The 21006-nt window shown below is 35.1% G+C and overlaps 1 protein-coding gene across 1 annotated transcript in view; it reads right to left on the reverse strand.

Annotated features, from left to right (window-relative positions):
* The window catches only part of LOC145676717 (uncharacterized), a gene marked incomplete at its 3' end in the record, with an annotated part of 176845 nt that extends 159197 nt beyond the window's left edge, over positions 1–17648 (reverse strand). Inside the window, exon 1 of the mRNA XM_081747542.1 lies at positions 17362–17648. Coding sequence (XP_081603668.1) covers positions 17362–17407 — 46 coding nt within the window. The remainder of the gene's footprint in view (positions 1–17361) is intronic.
* Between the last annotated feature and the right edge of the window lie 3358 nt (positions 17649–21006).

Below are 21006 nucleotides of genomic sequence, written 5' to 3' on the forward strand. Positions count from 1 at the left end.
AGTTCCCCATAAAACCACTCTAAAATTGGAAATTTTTGTTTTTAGTGATTTTGTTAGATAATCCAGAAAACGTACAAACATGCCGAATTTCAACTTTTTATTCCAATTCCAAATACTTAAAACATGAGATTATAGGTCCAAAAATGGCCCATTTAAGTACCTAACTCTATGGCTTATGGAACCCGGAGGTTCAATGCCGCGTTCACAAAGCTCTCCATTGACTTCTATCCTTAGCCAACTGGATCCAGTTTTTACTTTGTATTCCTATTTCTACGAGATCCATCTAAATATTGTCCTTCCATCTGTGCCTAGGTCTTCCTAATGGTCGTTTTCCGATTGGTCTTCCAGTCAAGACTTTGAAAGCGTCTCTACTTTCTTCCATCCTAGCTACATGATCTACCCACCTAAGCCTCCTAGACTTGTTGACCCTAACAATGTTTGGTAAACCGTATAACAGCCCTGCCCACGGCGAGCAGATAGTGGAAACTCTCCTCGTGAACGCTCACGAGCATTCTACGAGCAAATACCATTGTTCGTGCTTCGTGGATCTTCGGGTTTTGTCCTTAGAGGAGCGGAAGTGTTGTCAACCTTGGCGGTAATCACTAGCTTACCAAAAAAAAAAAAAAAGTATGTATGGTAACTGATTGCCATTTAGTGTAAAGTGTTTTTTTTACAATGTGGTAACCGTTAACTATAGACAATACAAACTTGTAACAGCAATCAAATGATAAACTATGTACGTTCCTTTTCTTCTTTTTTCTTTCCTTTTGTTAAAGAGGGATGTGGGTTTGTTATATCCGAGTGTGGGTTTGTTATATTATGTTGTTTCGCTTTTTAGGAAAAGATATAATCTGTTGATAAGAAAAAAAACTGTAGCACTTGTTTGTAATTATCTAAGTATATCTCCAGAAAATTAGCTTATGCATGTATGTGTGTACGAATAGGCTTAGCAAGGGGTTGGTTGTGGAGATTAGAAGCCACTATTACACTATCAATAGGAAGAATAGTATTTCTTACTCCACTTTTAAAGTTACTTTGATCGCAAAGAATCAAACAAAATATTAAGAGAGCCAAAGAGATTTTCCATTTTTAAGTGTGACCGTTAGTGACTGCAATTAGTTTTTTTTTTTTTTTTTTTTTTAACAAGGAGTGTCTTTTTAATAAGGAAAAATGTATTGTCCCTGGCTGGTTGCTTGCCGGTGGCTTGTTAAAAGTGAAAAAGAATGTTAAATCATTTCAACGACTGAAGCTACACGCTTGTCTTTCTTCGATAGTTACTGACTGATTTTGAAAGTCACAATGTTGTAGGCCTACTGTAATAGCGTAGGCCTACTGTAATAGCGTAGGTCTACTGTAATAGCGTAAATTCGAAAGGAAACGTTCCAACTGAATGATACGAACAATTATTCCCAATGTCTTGAACATGAAACGTGGGTTGCACGGATAACGCATAAAGTAGGCTGGACTGCACTGGAATTTCCTTCCGGCAAATTAGTGTTTGGTCGAAACTCGGTTCTTCTGTGTAATTGTCTCTTAACAACATTTGAACATTTCTTTTAGATAATAATAACTAACTAACTCTATGGTCTATGGAACCCGAAGGTTCAATGCCGCGTTTACAAAATATTTCCACTAACTTATGTCCTTAGCCAACTGGATCCAGTTTCTACTCTGTACTCTTATTTCTGCAAGATCCATCTTAATATTGTCTTCCCATCTACGCCTAGGTCTTCCTAGTGGTCTTCTTCCAATTGGGTTTTCAGTTAAAATTATGAAAGCGTTTCTAATTTCTTCCATTCTGGCTACATGGCCTGCCCACCTGAGCCTTCTACACTTCATAACCCTAATAATGTTAGGTGAGCGGTATAAACTATGCAATTCCTAGTTATGAATTTCCTCCAATCCCCATTTTCATCCCTCTTTGGTCCGAATAATAATAATAATAATAATAATAATAATAATAATAATAATAATAATAATAATAATAATAATAATAATAATAATAATAATAATAATATTACTATTTTCAACCTCCCGTCGTTCTCCTATCAATCTAGCAACGAAAGGCGTTTACAACTTAGCAAACGTGAAGCGAATGACAAATTACAGACCGAGTGCTAATGTAATACAACGTCACGAATTGTGTAAGCAAGCTAAAAAGGTCTGAAACAATTTGTTTCCGATTTTTGCAGTCGTTTTTACGTCTGTAAGATGACATGTTTAATATTAGTTTCTTTCTTTCTTTCTTTCTTGTTCATTTGTTAGTTACTTCAACGCTAACTGTAACCTCTATCATGCGTCTTCCTCAACCAAAAAACGTACCAATTTTATTTCCTGCAGTGTTTTCGCGTCACTGCTTTCGAAATGGGGAGGGAGAGCACATTTGCACATTTCACGCTTGCGTCTGCTCAATGCTTATCATCGTGCGAATTTCTGGCCAGGCTTGGCCATAGGTTTTTTTGCCATCATGTGCGGTTGGCAACACTTATCGGATGCAGTGGAAGAAGCGAAGCTAGCAGCACCTGTGCTCACCTGTTCTTATCTTCGCTCGTGCCCGCTCACGCTTTGGCTCCGGGAGCCAATTCATGGACAGGCCTGCCGTATAAATTATGTAGTTCCTCGTTATGAAGTTTCCACTATTCCCCATTCCCATTCCTCTTGGGTCCGAATATTCGTCTCAGGATTTTGTTCTCAAATACTTTCAGTCTACGTTCCTCCCTCAGAGTAAGCGACCATGTTTCGCAACCATATAGAACAACAGGCATGATTATCGTTTTATATATTTTAAGCTTCAAATTGTTCTACAGAATTCGCGACGATAAGAGATTTAAGTAACATTGGAAATTTCTTCATTCCCTCTTTAGACCACTTAAAAATTAAAAATATCCAGTTTTGGCAATTTTCCTGTTAGTTAGACCCGAAAAACTACAATAATGCCAAATTTCAACTTTCTACGTCAACCGGGAGTAACCGTCATTTTATGTTAGTGAGTTCATGTAGTTTTATATATAGTTACGATCAGAATTAGGATGTGTGAACTGTTCTAATATTGTTTAAAAAGAGTTCCTCTGCCTGTTTATTCATTGAAGAAATCTGACGTTGAGGTACATTTTGAACTCTCTTATAGGTCAGTTCCTACAGTCACTGCCAGGAAGCATTTTAGAAATTTTTTGTTCACTGATGGAACACTTAACATTTTGGACACGTTAAGTAATGAACAAAAGCAGTTTTTTAAAATGTCCAAATTATGTTCAAACAGTAATGTATATTTTACAATGATCATTTGTGACATGCGTTATAAAACTGAAAGTTGACAAATATGATGTTATCCGTTTGGTCCATCGCAAATAACACGGAAAACACTGGAGACTGAGCAATCGCAAACGTAGAATGCACAAGTGATAGAAAGACAGTGACTTACTCTATAATAAATTGTCACTTACAATTAGGAGGGTCTGCACTTAAGTAAAAACTCAGGAGGAAGCTGCCAAAACCCAGACTATTATGTGTATATAATGAGTTTATGGAAATTATCTTAACTATATATAAAACTACATGAACAGATATAAAATAAAGGGATATTTCCGGTTGACGTGGGAAATTGAAATTTAACATGATTGTAACTTTACGGGACTAACCGACAGGAAAATTGCCAAAAGTGAATATTTTTTTTTTTAATTTTTAGGGAGTCTAAAGGAGGCATGAAGAAAATCCCCATGTCATAGGGGTCCTTTCTTTAGACTCCTATAACCTTTTGTTTTAGGTACTTGGAATTGGAATAAAAACTTGAAATTTGGTATACTTGTATGTTTTCATTAACGTTACCAAAGTAAATCACTAAAAATAAACGTTTCCAACTTTAAAGTGGTTTTATGGGGAACTGAAAAATCTTTCCATATTATTCATATGGTAGACCTTTTACACCCCAAAATTATTGGGCACTTCCTGCAGGGCTACAATGATTAAATTTGATATGATTTGTAGCTTTTCGGGACTAACCGACAGGAAAATTGCCAAAAGTAAATATTTTTAAGTTTTAGGGAGTCTAAAGGGGCGATTAAGAAATTCCCATGTTATTTAAATGGGCCTTTTTTTGGATCTATAATCTCATATTTTAGGTACTTGGAATTGGAATAAAAATTTGAAATTCGGCATGCTTATACGTTTCCGTTAGCGTTAACTAAGTAAACCGACAAATGTAAAAAAAAAATTGACTGTACAGTGGTTTTATGGAAAACTGAAAAATCTTTCCCATGTTATTTATATGGGGCATCATCTACACCCCAAGATGTTTAGGCACTTCTGGCAGGATTAGAATATTGAAATTATAGCCTTCCGGGACTAACCCACAGGAAAAGTGCTAAAAGTGAATATTTTTAGTTTTTAAGGGGTCTAAAGGGGGGATGAAGAAATTTCCATGTTATTTAAATGGGCGTCTTCTTGTGATATAAAATTTAATCTTTTAGATAGTTGAAATAGGAAAAGAAACTTGAAATTCGGTAGAATTGTGGGTTTAAGAGGTGTGAGGTCGTAGGCCGAACAAAAGCGGGGGTGTGAGGATGAAGCCTCCAGCTGGGCAAATTTTGAAAATACGATGAGCAAATGCACGAAATTCACTGTTAATGCAAATGTTGATACATAAAAGATGCGAGGTCGTAGGCCGATCAAACGCGGGGTTCTGAGGGCGAAGTCGCCAGCTAGTCAAACTCTACTTTTAATATAAAATCCGTTTACTCACTTCGTTAACTGGAATTAGGAATTAAAATAAAATGAATCGTTCCTTTCACCAGTTACAGTTGAACAAGAAGTACGAATTAGCAATTAATAAATTGTAGATTTTTACAAATACTGTAGCTAAACAGATTAGTCACAAGACATTGCGCTTTATATGGCAAAAACATTGTGATTAACATTCAAGTTAGAAATTGTCGGAGAAAAAAATGTTGAGTATAAATATACAACTCACTAATATTAGTTATCCTAAAAGTATTCTGTGAGCCTCTATTGGTAGAAGATTGTTCATCAACATTTTAATATTCTTTTCAATTGAAGAATTTTATATGAATACTCTTTTCTCCGATTACGAACAATATGTATTATCCAGCAAAAATTTGAAAAGAATAACAGGAAATTGTAAAGATTAATTTTTGCTTCTCGTGCAAAATAAGGGAAAGCACACACTGCGCTTTGTTGTTTTTTGTCTTCATTTTCTTGTATTTTACAACCAGTTGCAAACACAGTGACACAACCAAGGGCGCCCATCAGGGTGGGCAAGGTGGGGCTCTTGCCCCCCTAAAGGAAATTGTACTTCAGAATATCGAAAATCCAATAGAATTTTTACATTAGTTACAGTAAAATTTGAAACTATTTTTGAAATGTCGCTTATACTTGCCCCCCCCCCTTGAAAACCACAACATGGGCGCCCTTGGACACAACATATCATTGTGAGCGATTCAAGAACTAATTTTTCGGTTGTGTGTGTTTGAAAATCGATTTACAATTTTTCATGGGTCCTTCAAAAGTTTCCAACTTAACCAAGGGCGCCGATTTCTCCGTAAATTTGGGGGAGGCCGATTCAGATGCAGAAGGCATATTTGATGATTTTAAGACAAATTGCATTCAAATTATGCCAAAAATTGTATATTCACACATACAATGAGGGGGTCCAACATGAGCTTTGGGGAACTCAGGCCCCCTGGCCCGCCAGGATCGGCGCCCTTGAAGTTAACCCTCCCCCGATGTATATTATGGCTAGGTTGAACGTTGACTTTGTGGATCTCAAGTTTTGTTTTACACATTGCATAACAGAAAAACAATAACTGAAACTATATCTAATGTTTCAAAAATCTATTATATAAAAGAGAACGCACAAATCCTTTGTTAGCTCATCACGCTAATACGGCTGAACCAATTTCTTTCATTTTTGGGGGGTTATTAGGATTTGGACCCTAGATGGTTTTTATCATATCACTTTAATTTTTAATTACCAGTGTCTTGAGATAATGGACCATTCAAGTGTCCATAACGTACAAATCCTTTCTTAGTTCATCATAGGTATAAAAATAAACGTATTTATATGCAACCCGCATGACCGTGTCACTCGGCGGGTTAACATAAATGACAGGCGATATAATGCTAACATTTACTGCAAGCATATTTCACGGGTATTAAACACATGAGATATGGAGTTGTGCATTTAAATTTTCATTTCAACCCAGCGAAGCGGGTAATATATGCTAGTTTTCCAATAAAAAATAAAAGACTTACTATAAACTTTCAAAGATATATAAATAATAGCTTTAATTGTTTTCGTCACTCAAAAACTGGGCTAGGTTCGTCACTATAAGTATCATATATTAACCCTACGAAACGTAAACCCATATAGCGTGTAGTTTTCTTCATTTTCGAGATACTCCTATAAGTAATGTAACAAGGGTTTTTGGAAGTAGATTTTCTTCCCATAAAAAAAAGCAGGTTTTTGAGAAAATTGAGGGGGGAATGGAAATTTTTGCTTTTATTTGTCTTTTTTTTTTTTTTTTGTGACTTTCTCATTCAAGTATCACCTTTGTTTTTTGTTGTAGTGGATTCTACAAATAAATAAGAGCCTTTATACAACGCTCACTTCTTGTGAGTCCAATGTGCAGTCTAAGGCTGGAGATTTTCATGCAACCTAACATATATTATACATCTTTTCGTTACCTAATCACCTTGTCAAAGTGCTTGAAAGTTACGTGTGTTGACACATATGCTTTATAGGTTGCCTAAATTGAAACTTGGAGGCAAGAAAAAAGTACCATAACCTAAGAAGCTGACTCAAAACCATTTTTATTTTCGTATAAAATATCGCTTGCATTTTGTTCCCCATTAGGAAACACCATTGTGACCTTCAGATATTCTGCCAGAACCTAATATAAGTTTAGTTTGCAAAATTAAAGCTATTAAGACCAATTTTAGGTATGGTGTTAGTTTAGCGGAAGAAAAACTTCATTATTCACATCCACAGAACTGTTACAATCGCGTCTTTACTGTTACAAATATAGAGATATAGCTTCATAAATAGATACAAAGTATATATACTTGTCCTGGTGTCTTTCTGCTAAGCTTCCGACCTCTGCCCGCCGCTCACTGCGAAATTAAAATACCTCTAATTTTAGAGTAATTATGTGATGTCTTCAAACAGATAAAAGATAATCGAAATGTGGAACAAGAGCGCTCTAGACAGTATTATTTTGCATGAAGTACCGTTATTACGAGTCACTTAGTAGCTTTCCGTTTGCAGCCATTTAGAAACGCGAATATAAATGCCGATTTTCTAAATGCCTGGAAATTGAAAGCAGATAAGTGAGTCGTGATAACGGTATCTCATGTAAAATAATATTGTCTAGGGCGCTCTTGTTCCACATTTCGATTATTATTATTATTATTATTATTATTATTATTATTATTATTATTATTATTATTATTATTATTATTATTATTATTATTATTATTATTTGTATTTGAAGACATCACATACGTAATTACTGTAAAATTAGCGGTATTTTAATTTCGCTTTGATAGGGCCTCTTAAGCACAGTAAAGACTTTAATTAAGTTATGTGGAGTTATTTTACCATGGGAGAAATAACTCCATCATAGTAACAGACTTGTCAAAGATCGTGAGTAGCTTCCGACATTACATCCAATGAACATTGTGTTTATTCCCTAATAAAAAAACAAGTCTAACTTCTAAAACAATATACAGGGTGTTTCAAAATAACACCGACAACGTTTCGGAGGTTATTCCTGACACCAAGATAAGACAAAATGTATGGACCAACCTGGGTGCACAAATGATTCCTTTCGGAGTTATAGGGTGCCGAAAGCATGAAAAAATTAACTTTAAAGATTCCATAGCTTCAATATTATGGCACCTTTCATAGTCGAGTCAAGACTTCACTTAGGAACTAGTATGTAATATTTCCAAATATCCAAGTTTCAGAATCCTGCGATACTTCAGCAACAATTTTTCTGGAGGTAGTTGGTGAGTACTTCAAATTACATATCCGTAGCCAAATTCCCTCTATAAAAATGTTTGCGTGAGTACCTTAGGATTCTGAAATATGTATGGTAAGGACGGGGCAGATGGACGGTGGGGGCAGACCGACAGGAGTTAAGAAATATAGTAATAGGAAATATGCTAACCTAGCAACAGTGAGTTGAGTCGTGTGTGGTGTTTGGTTATAGTTCGTGCTTCACATCGCAGGAGTAGAATTCACTGAATATCGTGTGTGTACAGCACTATTGCGAAGAAATTGGCAACAATTACACAGAGGCAAGTGTTCCAAAACGTGATTTCTAAAAACTCGACTTCAGAAATTAAATATTTGACAAGGAAGGAAACCTGCTAAACATTCGCGGGAGGAGCAGCAGACAATAGATGGATAGTCACACGTACCACTAGCGTAAATTATTATTGCGTGCCATCTATTGAGTAGGATCAGAAATATTTGAAACTAATGTGTGTGCGGGGCAGACGGACACGCAATTAGCGGGGCAAACGGACAGTGACCTAAATGGTTAGTATGAAGTAGAAAAACAATATTTCTATGTATGTATATTACTTCAGAGGTGGATTTCTTATTAGTACTACCATTTCTTCCAAAGATGGTACGTTATCGATCTCGCACAACACACAGATGCAAATAGGAAAATGATTCCATAGCCGCTGCTGTTAGAGCCGTACGTGAAGACAAGATAGCCTATCAACTGCGGCGACAACTTTCAATGTTCCTCGTAATACACTACGACGACGCGTTATGTCATCGCACATAATCTGAAAGTTTGAAAATCATACAACATTCTCAGCACAGCAGAAAATGAATTGGAAAAGCATCTACTTGCCTTGTACGAAATGGGATTTAGGTTAACGCTACACGAATTACGAAAGTTGGCGTACAACTTTGATATTGAGAACAAACACATATTCAATAATGATGCAAAAATGGCTGGTAAAAATTGGGAGCATGGTTTCGTACAACGTCACAAAACACTTAGTGCGCGTGTAGCGCAATCATTGTCCTATGCTGCACTTAGAAGTTTAACTCGTTGAAACGATATCTCGAGGGAGAAGACTGGGTAATGTGTACAGGCTGTTTTTTCTGGTTCCATGTTGAATGCGATCCAAATGGTCGTGATGCACACTTTGTACGCATTCTTTGTAATAGTGTTAGTGGTTTATAAACTGTAACTGTAACTGTCCGTTTGCCCCACTACTTTTGTCCTTCTGCCCCACCCCATGGGGCATATGGACATTTTGCACCCTTGTATACTAATTGTTCAATATATCCTTGACTAATTGACATACTGATTTCTTTGTTATACTTTTATTTTGTACAAAGCTCACTGGTTTGTAAGAAATATCTTGAGTTCTCTTCTTTCATTCGTATTCATACAAGCAACAGAAAACTGCTTAGCATGTCCGTTTGCCCCGTCTTTACCATATTATTGGATAGCTTATATATTAATTCCTAAGTGAAGTCTTGACCCGACTACGGTAATTCCCATAGTTTTGGAGCTATGCACTTTTAAAGTTCATTTTTTCATGTTTTCAGCAGCCTATAACTCCAAAAGGAAGCATTTGTGCACGCAGGTTGTTCTATATTTTTTTGTCCTATCTTAGTGCCAGGAATCACCTTCCAAACCTTGTCGGTGTTGTTTTGAAACACCCTGTATATTTCCATATATTCGTATATTTCCATATATTCATAACCAATCAGTTTCTGATCATTGGAGAAAGTTACATTTCTATGACCCCTAGTTTAAAATGGAATTAAATTTGAATGATACAATATATACTAAATGACATACGAAAATCAAGGATCCCTGAAAGCAACTGCAATTGTCGGGAAAATAATTACTATTAAATTTACCAGAAATCTAAATATCCCTTTTTGCGAAGAGTAAGCAGAACAGAAATTCCTGTTCTGCCCAAAGATAAGAGCAGATCGTACTGTACTACAGAGTGCTTGAGAGTCATTAGGCAAAACAGGAATCAGGCTGAAGAGGAAGGAACCATTGGTTCCGCACAATCTCGTACATAAAGTGTGTCTTTAGCTCCTAAAAATGTTACTAATTGAAGTTTTAGTTTAGTTTATGCATAATGAATAATAATGTTGTTCCACGAAATCTATCTGTTGTATTTTCAGAACAATTTGTCAACGATTTCACGAGGTCGTCGTATATAATAGTCTCATTTCTTCAGAAACTAGCTGAACCTGCGTTCTCTACACAGCGCATCATTCACATATGTGCATGAATCTCCTTGTCATTCCTCACATCATCTGTACATGTGCCTTTACAGACACAAGTGAAAGACATCTTGATAAAAATTGGAAACGGGTACCGTAAACGGGAGATTAATTCGATTACTTTTGTTTTTCAATATCTCTCACCGTTTGCAAGATTTGAGCCTACTTCCGGTTGGAGTTTCTAATTCATGTATGATCAATGTTATCTTTCTTCTTGCATGCAGTATGTAATAAGCAAATACATTACACACACAATTAATTATAATGTCAGTGACATATGACGTTTATTGGACAAAACATTCCAAACAATAAAGATTCATCTTAGACTGGAGAAATAGTTATCCTTCGTTTTTCATTATAATTTGGCCATGAAACAAACGCCTGAGAGATATGCAACCCCTATATACAACTATGTGGTGTTGGAATGTATAACTCGTAGGGTATGATGCTTTACTTTTTAAAAATTTGAACACTTCCAGTGCACCCCTAAAAATGTAATAAAGAAATAACGATCATTTTTATATATAAAAAAATATTCAATTAGAGCTGAACAATCTATACAACATTTGCAATCGATCAGTGAAAACGGCATCTTTCTAGAGCCTATGGTTCCCGAGAACTGACAGTGTAACGGATTGGTCACAAACATATAAACGTCCACAAACACATACACTTTTCTAGAATTTTAATATATAGAATAAAGAAAGAATAACTGTTTAGTAGATAATAATAATAACAATTATCTGGAATAGGTGACGAGTTATTACATATTTATTTACTTCGTATCTACGGAATTATTATTATTAACAATGTTATTTTTAATTATTCCTGAAATAGTTTTTTTTTATATAGATATAACATTTCGTCAAATCGTTGATGAATTTTATTACTAAAACTGTTCAATTTTTTACTAAAACTTTTTTGTCGTTGAAAAATACTCTTTAAACCTCTACAAACAATTCGTTTGAAGTGGAAAACTCACTGTAGCCACTAATCTGGGTTTTTACTTTACTATCGAATGGCCGAGTTTTAGAGATGGAGTGGGTCTTGGGTCAAGTGAGTCTAGTTTTATGAGTGGGTCAGTGGGTCGTAGGTCAACTAGACGTGACCTACTGTGACCCACCACCTACCGTGGCGTACTCTGACCCACCGACCGATTCTGCTCAGTGCATTGTAGACAGCATCTACTGAACAGTGATGAATTTGTCTACGTTTTACTTTTAAGGTCTTTCCAGTATTCTTCCTTTTTCATTTGTTTCTATTTGTACTTCCATGATGGGAGTATCTAAGTGAAAATGAACTTCAGGCACTTTTGGATATTGATATTTGTAATTGTAATGATAGCAATATGATGTACTACTTGGCTTTCGAGAAACAATCGAATTTTACACTTCTTTTTCCCCTTTAGATTGGCCTGCTTTACCTTGATTTGAGACTTTCAAATTCCATCCTATTTTCCACCAGGCACGGACTGGCCAGAGATCCCTGTCGGGGCTCTCTCTTTCTCTCTCTCTCTCTCTCGCTATAATGAATATTGAATAAAATGGGAAGTAATGTCTGCTGTGTTGGAGCATAGTTACTCGTTGTAGTTTGAGTTCAGTGGCCCCCAGCTGTAGTCTTGGGATAGCAGTAGTTATTGGAATGAAACTAACAGTATTATGAAATATTGTTTGGGACTTTTCGTTTGTCGCCTAGTGAGAATATTTTTCAACAATATGAAGAATGGGCTCCCAGCATCATATTGCCGAAATGAAACTGACTTTTATAAAGTGCTGCTGGGGCACTCTGTTAGTCGTTTAACAAGTTATTTCAACACCATAAAGAAACAAAACATGTTCCCACCCCGGGACCACACGTATACTTTGTGGGGCCCCTACATGCTACATGGAAAGGGAAAATGGGACCCTCCAAATGAGACTCCTGCCGGGGCCTTATACTCCCAGTCCGAGACTGTTTTCGACTGAAAATAGCTGTAATTCAACAAGGAAATAATTATATATAATAATTAAATTGAAATTTATCGTAATGTGACCCATGACAAATATATTTTAACTTTTTAAATCGTAAAGATTAGATCCACCGGTATTGTAAGAGAGCGGTGTTTGAGAGATTGACTGTAAAAATTCAAACCCCGATCAGTGACAATTTCACAGCCTTGTTTTATTACAAGTGTAAACTCTTTAGTCAGTGGAGAGGAGGATCATGGATCAGAGTTAATGATGATGGGTTTGGTGGGTGTCGGATCAGTAGGTCATGGGTCAAGATTTCATTCACCTACGCCACCTTTGCCGATTTTCTTTGATTCTTAGGACTGAGTGTGGAAAATACAATAGAAATTTGACAATAAAGATGATGTAATTAGTTAACATTAACCTAACATAACCTAACCTAAATTAATCTAACTTAGCCCGACCTAAACTAACCTAACCTAAACTAGAATAATATGAACAGAAATAACCGAAATTGTAACATTTTTTAAAGTAACGTAATCTAACCTAACCTAACCTAAAATAAAATAAACCAAACTAAACCGACGTAAACTAACCTAATTTGAACAGAGGTCACGAAAATCGTAACTTTTTATAAGAAAAATGGCTGGACCCCTTCTGCTAAACATGCGCCACCAAACAAACTATTAAAGTGTTGACTGATAGTCAGATATGGAAGAAATAAAGTTTGTGATTTTGAGATTTAGTATAAATTATGAAGGTGCATCTGTAAAGAATAAAACCTCGAATCAAATATCTCACGCTATATAAAAAAAAAGAAAAAAGAAAAGAAAAGAAAGAAAGAAAGAAACTATATCTAAACTGCTCTAAACTGTAATTGGATGACAACTCGAATATACAATTAATAGAGTATTTCAATATGTAGTTGTTGTTATCACTAATTAGTTAGTATTTCTGAATATAGGGTAAGCAGATAGAGTTACGTGCTTCACTGTGAGACTTTCTATGTTTGTGCACTGAGTCACCTTCTGTATGAACTCCGACCTTTTTTACGTTAATTTGTAACGTAACACTGTTTCAAAGGTAACCCTACCACAAAGTGGGCGTTAAGTGGCTAAATTATAGAATAGTAAATCCGACGCAGCGAAGCTAGAAGGCTACAATTCATTTAGAAAATTGTTACTTTGAAAGTAGATACACTTACCAGAAAGTAAGTGAACTACAATTAACTACATACTAGCTAAACCTACCCTTTCTACATAGCTCATCATTCACATATAAGCATGAATCTACTTGTCATTCCTCATCATCTGTATATGTCCCTTTACAGACACAAGTGAAAGACATCTTGATAAAAATCGGCAAGGAGTACCATAAAGGGGAGATTTTTTTCGATTATTTTTTCAATATCTCACACCATTTGCAAGATTTGAGTCTACTTCCGGTTGGAGTTTGTAATTCATCTATGATCAATGTTTTCTTTTTTCTTGCATGTAGTATGTAATAAACAAATACATTGCACACATAATTATTTATAATGTCAGTGATATATATGACGTCCATTGGGCAAAACATTCCAAACAATAAAGATTCATCTTAAACTGAAAAAAAATAGTCATCCTTCGTTTTTCATTATAATTTGGCCATGAAACAAACGCCTGAGAGATATACAACCCCTGTATACAACTATATGGTGTTGGAATGTATAACTCATAGCATATATTGTTTCTTTTTTATTTCCACACTTCAAGTGTACCCTTAAAAAATGTAATAAAAATGGCCATGTATCTTTTTAAAAATTCGATTAGAACTGAACAATCTACACAAAATTTGCAATCGATCAGTGAAATCGGTAGAGCGTATGGTTCCCGAGAATTCACTGTCGAAAGGATTGACCACAAACATATAAACTTTTCTTGAACACAAACATATAAACTTTTCTTGACCACAAACCTATAAACCTAGCATTTTAATACATAGACTGTCAGAAATATGGGCAGCTAACTTTTCCGAAAGTGTTGAAGTATGGGACTGAAATTCTCTTACATTGCGTATGTACAGAGTAAGATGTTAGGAAATCCACACACGACTTTGTTATACGTAGTTAGTGTAACGTCCGTATCCAAATTCACTTCCAACGTTGAATTGAAGGGTATCTGGATACGATTCCAAGTGACAACTCTATCGGCACAAAATAAAATACTAGAACTAGCGACGATGATAACAGGAGAAAGCAATGTGCATACCGTGGCAACTATAAGTATAAAATTGCTAGTCAAAAGCGAATAGTTTATATCTTTCATTTCGGAATAGAGCTAACAGATTATTCAATTGACTACTCATGAAATGACGAAATCAATGGAATTTGACAATATACTCAAAATTTATCACTAAATATGGTTTGGGAAGAAAAAAGTTAGGATCTCCGGTAGTGATACTTCAGTTAGTTTTTCCTTTTGGGGAGGGGGCGGTAGGGATCAAAATATGATTCAAGGAGAGAAATACCCCTCACTATCGCCCGATAACATGTACTCTGTGCTGATGACATTTTACTTATCAACTACCAAAAGTAAGCTATGGACCGGACAGTAGTTCGGTAGTTGTTAAACCCTAAGCCAGCCATTTTCAAACAATTGTCACAACGGCGGGAGAAAGTTTATTATTTTTATGTTTCAAATTGGTAACAGAAACTATTTTTCGTTATTTGATACCAAGGCAGCTACAAATTTGTAGATAATGTTTCTTTATGATCACAAATACAGAATAAATTGGCCTTAATTACACACACACAAAAAAAGTCCTTCATGTTATTTAAAAGTGCCATAGGATTTTAAGTCGTTAATACACAGCTATTGTGTCGAAAACTAAAAGAGATTCATAAACGGTGCAGTAAGCAACATCACAAAATATTGCTGCATAGGCCTAAAGGTGTCCTCTTTGGTTATCTTCTGCACTCTCTCCCAGCTTGCTCATTTAATATTTTACTACAACGTAAACATTCGAGGAAAAGCCTTATCCGCTGGTCTAATGACTATCGCGTGCCTTTACGGCGCATGTGGTCCCGAGTTCGGTTCCCGCTGGGAGAGCACAGAAGAACTAATCTCACATCATATAGTGTTATTAGTCATCCGTCTCCTTTACCTTAAAGGGCGAGATCCCTCGTGACTAAGCAGTTAGCATATGCGCTTTTGTTATGGGAGGCCCGGGTTCAATTCCTGGCGGGAGCTCATGTGGTTCGGATACCACGTTAATCTGTAGGCCCACGTCTCATATAGCCTCGCTGCTGAAAGTTCACGTCGCATATACTTTTATACAAACTGAAAATCAAATCAATTTAACTTAAAGGGCATAGCCGTTGGATATTAAAATAAAATTACATTCTATCTATATTCAAGGAAATACGGTACACGTCTATGTATATAGTACAAAACTATTTCCTATTTTGATGTATTCTCCTCCAGTGGCATTTTAACAGGGGAGGTTTCGGGATTTTAACCCTCTTTGTACAAGATATTAAGTAAAAATAAACATTTACTATGTATATATAAACACCTGGGATTACACGAACTTGGGAGCTTGAACTCCCTTTTTGACGAATTTCTACTTACGCCACTGTTCTCTACTATTACATTTCATCTCTTTGTAAAAACGACATAATTCGTATTCGCGAATAAAATCTTTCGGAATTCCTTTCTACTACATTCAACATTTTACTACATTTACTACATTTTCTACTACATTCTACATTTAAAAATCATAGTACAAAGTAAGTATTGATAGAAAAAAATCTCGCATGCATGCATCTGGACATAAAATATACCTAGGCAGTCTATATTGTCATAATGATCCTTTTTTAGGTACATACAAAAGCTGAAATGTGACAAACTTAACAGTTGAGTTACATAAATATGTATATATTATCTGTTCCAAGCAATTTTCAACCCATTTTAGTACTCTTATCTAGAGCTGTACTGATCCGAGGATTCGGCTCTAGCTGGTCCAAGGTCACGAATTCAAGTGACCTAGTTTCAAGTGCATCAATTGTGAGATCGTTGTGCATGCGATCAAACACATCCAGGGTCACTCTACACATATATAAATCATAAAACCATTGTGTGCAACATTTTTTTAGCCAAAAAAATACGAACAAAACACACAATTACTTGTTGGTAATACAGATAAAAATGAAAGCATTTTTTCTTTTTGTAGTGTGTCATTTTGATGGTTAATAATACGAAAGGTATTTTAATAGTTTTGTATTATTCCGAAAGGAAGACCATGAAATTTTTCACTCACACGTCATTCATTGTTTTATACGCAAAAATAGTTGATCATCCAAAAACTAACCTTGTACTTATTTTAGTGCTTTTATTACAAGTGCAAAAACACAATTATTTCATCACACAAAAAATCCCTGCATTATGACGATTTCTGAGAATATATATATATATATATATATATATATATATATATATATATATATATATATATATATATATATATATATATATATATATATATATATAAGGGATAAACTACTGTGGATATTCACAATGTGTGTGTGACTTTGTGTGGAAAAATAAAAAAAACGCATGTACACGTGTGGCTCTACGTATGGACCAATTTTCTTTTAATTATTTATTTTATTACGCAAGTATTTAAAGACAATTTAAAAATTCTATATTTTTTTTATGTGTTCCAACAACACACGAAAGGAGTAGCAAAATCACACGACAAAACAAAAGAAATGTACTCTCGTTAACGAAGGCTGTGTGATTCTTATCTGCAAGTTGTATAATATTTATGGCGGAAGGCTACGTGTGTTCTTAGCATTTTTTTTTCTAACATCGAATAAAACCACAGATTACACGTAAAGTATAAAGGCAAAGCAGACTAAACCCGTTTTCACGTGTAATTGAGACTTTTTTTTTTCTTTTTTGAAAGACAAGGGACAATATATTTTGAGTTAGGTTATGGTTGTATTTGGTCTCTTATAATACATGCTATTTCCACGTTACAAAATAGGCTTATCCTAACTGGGGGAGTAGTCTTGTATCTGTAATGCGCAGCTGGTAGTGTGTTAAAACGGCCGGCGGTATGCGACTATCGATCCGCCGAACTCACCTAGATCCTGGGAAAGCACTGACAGGCTTACGAGTAGCCAAAACATTCACCACTCCCAATGCATGATGCAGGTTGTCCACTCAAGTATCCGGGGAGAAAACACATATGCACCACCGCTAACACAAGCACCAAAAACACACCGTATTCATCACCCACCAACAACACAAGTGGCGGCTCAACAACGACATTCTGTTCATTTCGTTTTTCTCTATCACTTAGCTATAACGCGTGCATTGTGTGGAGTCTCCGTTTAAGTTCCCGGTTGCAGTTTCCCGTCCGACCGCGGAACTTGCATCCCGCCCCCCAGTGCCATGCGCGCCCCTTTGCCTACGTCACACACTAACCGTGGAGATCGGTTCAAGTACTGAACAAGAATATCACACATATATACATATATATATATGTATAGACGACACGATACAAACATGTGCTGATTGATAACATCTACGAATTGTTTGTTATATTTACCTGTAATATAATGTAGAAACTTTAGCAACTCATTATACATCGCTACAAAAATGTTCAAAATATTATATTGTATCGATGTATCATTAAATCATTACATATCTTTGTTTAAATGACTACGCAGGACTGTCTTAAAGTGTCAAAGGGTAAATCAATCCCATTATAATAATAGATCATTATTATTGAGGGTGTTCACAGGCAGGTTTTAGCGCGCCGTCCGGTTGCGGATATGAGAATATTTGGGGTGCAATTTTTCACTGAGAAATGATACAATTAAACTGTGCGGTGATAAACTTGGGGGAAGGAACATTTGGGGAGTAGAATAATAAATCTAGGGTACAGAAAAGTGAATTTGGATTGAATAATGGCAAATTTTGGGGGTTGTACCCAAGATTATTATTATTGTCAATATTGTCTATGTTTAAGACTTAATAACTGTTGAACCACCCGACCGATCTTGATGAAAATTGCAACACAGATGAGGTTCGGGCGAGTTATATATATATATATATATATATATATATATATATATATATATATATATATATATATATATATATATATATATATATATATATAATAAAAAGTGACCGATATTATAGTTTTTGGGATCTCTGAGATGAACAGTAACACTTCCGATGCCATTTAAGCCCAAATTCAGCCCCGCAAATTAGAGGAGGGGGAGATATCTAAAAATGATCGAAAATGACCAATAATAGTGTTGAATTAATAGTTTTTGGGATCCCTAAGTTGATTGGTGACAGTTTTGGTGTTCTTTATGTCCAAAATGAAACGTATTCTCCCCATGCGAAGAATGGACATCTTGCTAGTTAATAATCTTCAATATATTTCTTCTTTTAAATGAAGTTTTAATTATAGTGCTTCTAAATATGGTAGTTTAGAACACTGACTATTTTTATTTGAATCTTGATTTTATATTTTCAAATTTAAGAAATGTGTATATCTTAACATTCTGACAAAGGTCCTAACATGCTAAGTTTACAATTGTCTTACCTATAATTAATCATTACTATTACTATTTGTGTTAGATTAGTAAATTATCTACACAGCTTAGTAGATATCTATTAGCGAAACCAATTATTAGGATTTTAATGTGACGCACACACTGGGACGTTGGCCTTTTGTTATTACGACTTTACTTTATAAAATATTGTACCTCTACTGATATTTTGCAAGTATTGCATTTTTATCTATGAGCTGCTCGTAGCACTCAAAATAAAATATTATTGGGGGGAAGACAGCACAGTAGCTGTGTGGTAGAGCGTTTACCTCTGGTGCCTGGAGTCTCTAGTTCCATCCTCGTCTATGTAAATTTGTGTAGACAACATCGTGTCCGTGAGTTTTCTCGAGGTACTCTCGTTTCCTTCCACATTCTCATTCCACGAATTATAACATTATCATTCACTTGTCTTAATCACCGCTCCCCTTAGCCTAAAGGGCATAATCGTGGAACGTTAAACCGATAAAAATTCAATTCATTTCAAAGCTATTATTATTATTATTATTATTATTATTATTATTATTATTATTATTATTTTTATTATTATTATTATTATTATTATTATTATTATTATTATTATTATTATTATTATTATTATTATTATTATTATTATTCCCATAGTTATGATTACTGGAACGAATACTGGGCGTTGCAAGAATTACATGTAAGAAGAAAAATAATAGAGAAAAACTTTATTCAGAAAATTTTAGATAATAGATATTGTAGCGAATACTGCCTACATAATATAGGTATAAGGGTACCAACATATAATCTTAGAAAAGCATCGGAAATGGTTCCCATGAATAAAAATTCTATAATCTTAAGAAAACTGACAAATTCTTTTAATATATTATCGGAATAATTGCATTTATTGAACAGATGTATAGATTTTAATAGGTATGTATATTTTATATAGTATATCTGTATGTTTGACGGTATCTTTGTTCTAAGGACAATTTTAAGAAAATTGACTAACTATTTTAATGAATAATGAAGTAATTATGTTTATCCAAACAAGATACAAGTCATAAAATTATGTATATATTATAAGATAGACAATGACCTCTTATCGTCGAAACAAATGTATTGTTAATATTAAAAGGAATATAAGATGTATGTTATAACCCTTAGTTCTATGACTAAGTGCTGTATTTTTGCTATCTGGCTGTTCACGGCACTAAAATATATTATTATTATTAATAATAATAATAATAATAATAATAATATTAGCCGAATCTGTTCGGTCTACTCAGCACATCATTCTGATATGACCACTTCCTCACTGTATCTATCTATATCCCTTTACATACACAAGTGAAGGACAAGACGACTCACAAAGCGAGAGAACATATAAACATAGCTTTTAATGTATAGATGTTGGGTTGAGATTGTGGCAAACTTGGAGAAGTAACAGATGGATGTCAAATGGATGTTTTTTTCCCTTATAAATTCATAGCCGTCCGAGTATGCCTCATTGCGGCTCTCGAGACCTTTGATGTTGCTATAGTGCGTCCAGTAAGAGAACGTCTCTGACAGCTCGCAGTGACATTGCCACTACCTGCGTGTCAAGGTTTTTTTTTTCGGTGCAACTGTAGTGGCAATTTAATTAATGGTATAAGACAGAGTGATCGTGGTTGGTAACACTGGTGTCAAAGTAGGGGCTGCAATGTCCCACCGCATGTGGTAAGAAACGTCAGAGACCATCTCTTGTTGGCCGTGCTATAGCATCCGATAGGTTTTGCCATTCACATTTAAGCAAAGCGCCTACAATGTCAGTCAACCCGTCATACGTAACTCCTGTACTGGTTGCCTAACACAAGGAAATGAATCTTAACTTCGCTCTAGCGACAATGTCAATTTTATACACTTAAAATGACCCATAAAAAGTTGAATACAATAATAACGGCACTATTTTTAAAAAAAATGAATGAGAAATGGGAGCGCTACACAATATTTTAAATAGGCCAGTGAAAACAGAGTTACTGGTTACCAAGATCAAATTGTCAAATGGAATTGGCCACAAACATATAAACTTAGCATTTTATCATATACAGGGTGTTAATGGACAGAAAATCTGAAACAGGTGATTCCTCACATGAAAATAAGAAAAAAAAAGTTCATATCGACATGTGGTCAAAAGTGCTTCGTTTCAGAGCTAA

This window comes from Thermobia domestica, unplaced genomic scaffold (assembly GCF_964235325.1).
Source record: "Thermobia domestica unplaced genomic scaffold, izTheDome1.hap1.1 HAP1_SCAFFOLD_311, whole genome shotgun sequence".
Taxonomy (NCBI): domain Eukaryota; kingdom Metazoa; phylum Arthropoda; class Insecta; order Zygentoma; family Lepismatidae; genus Thermobia; species Thermobia domestica.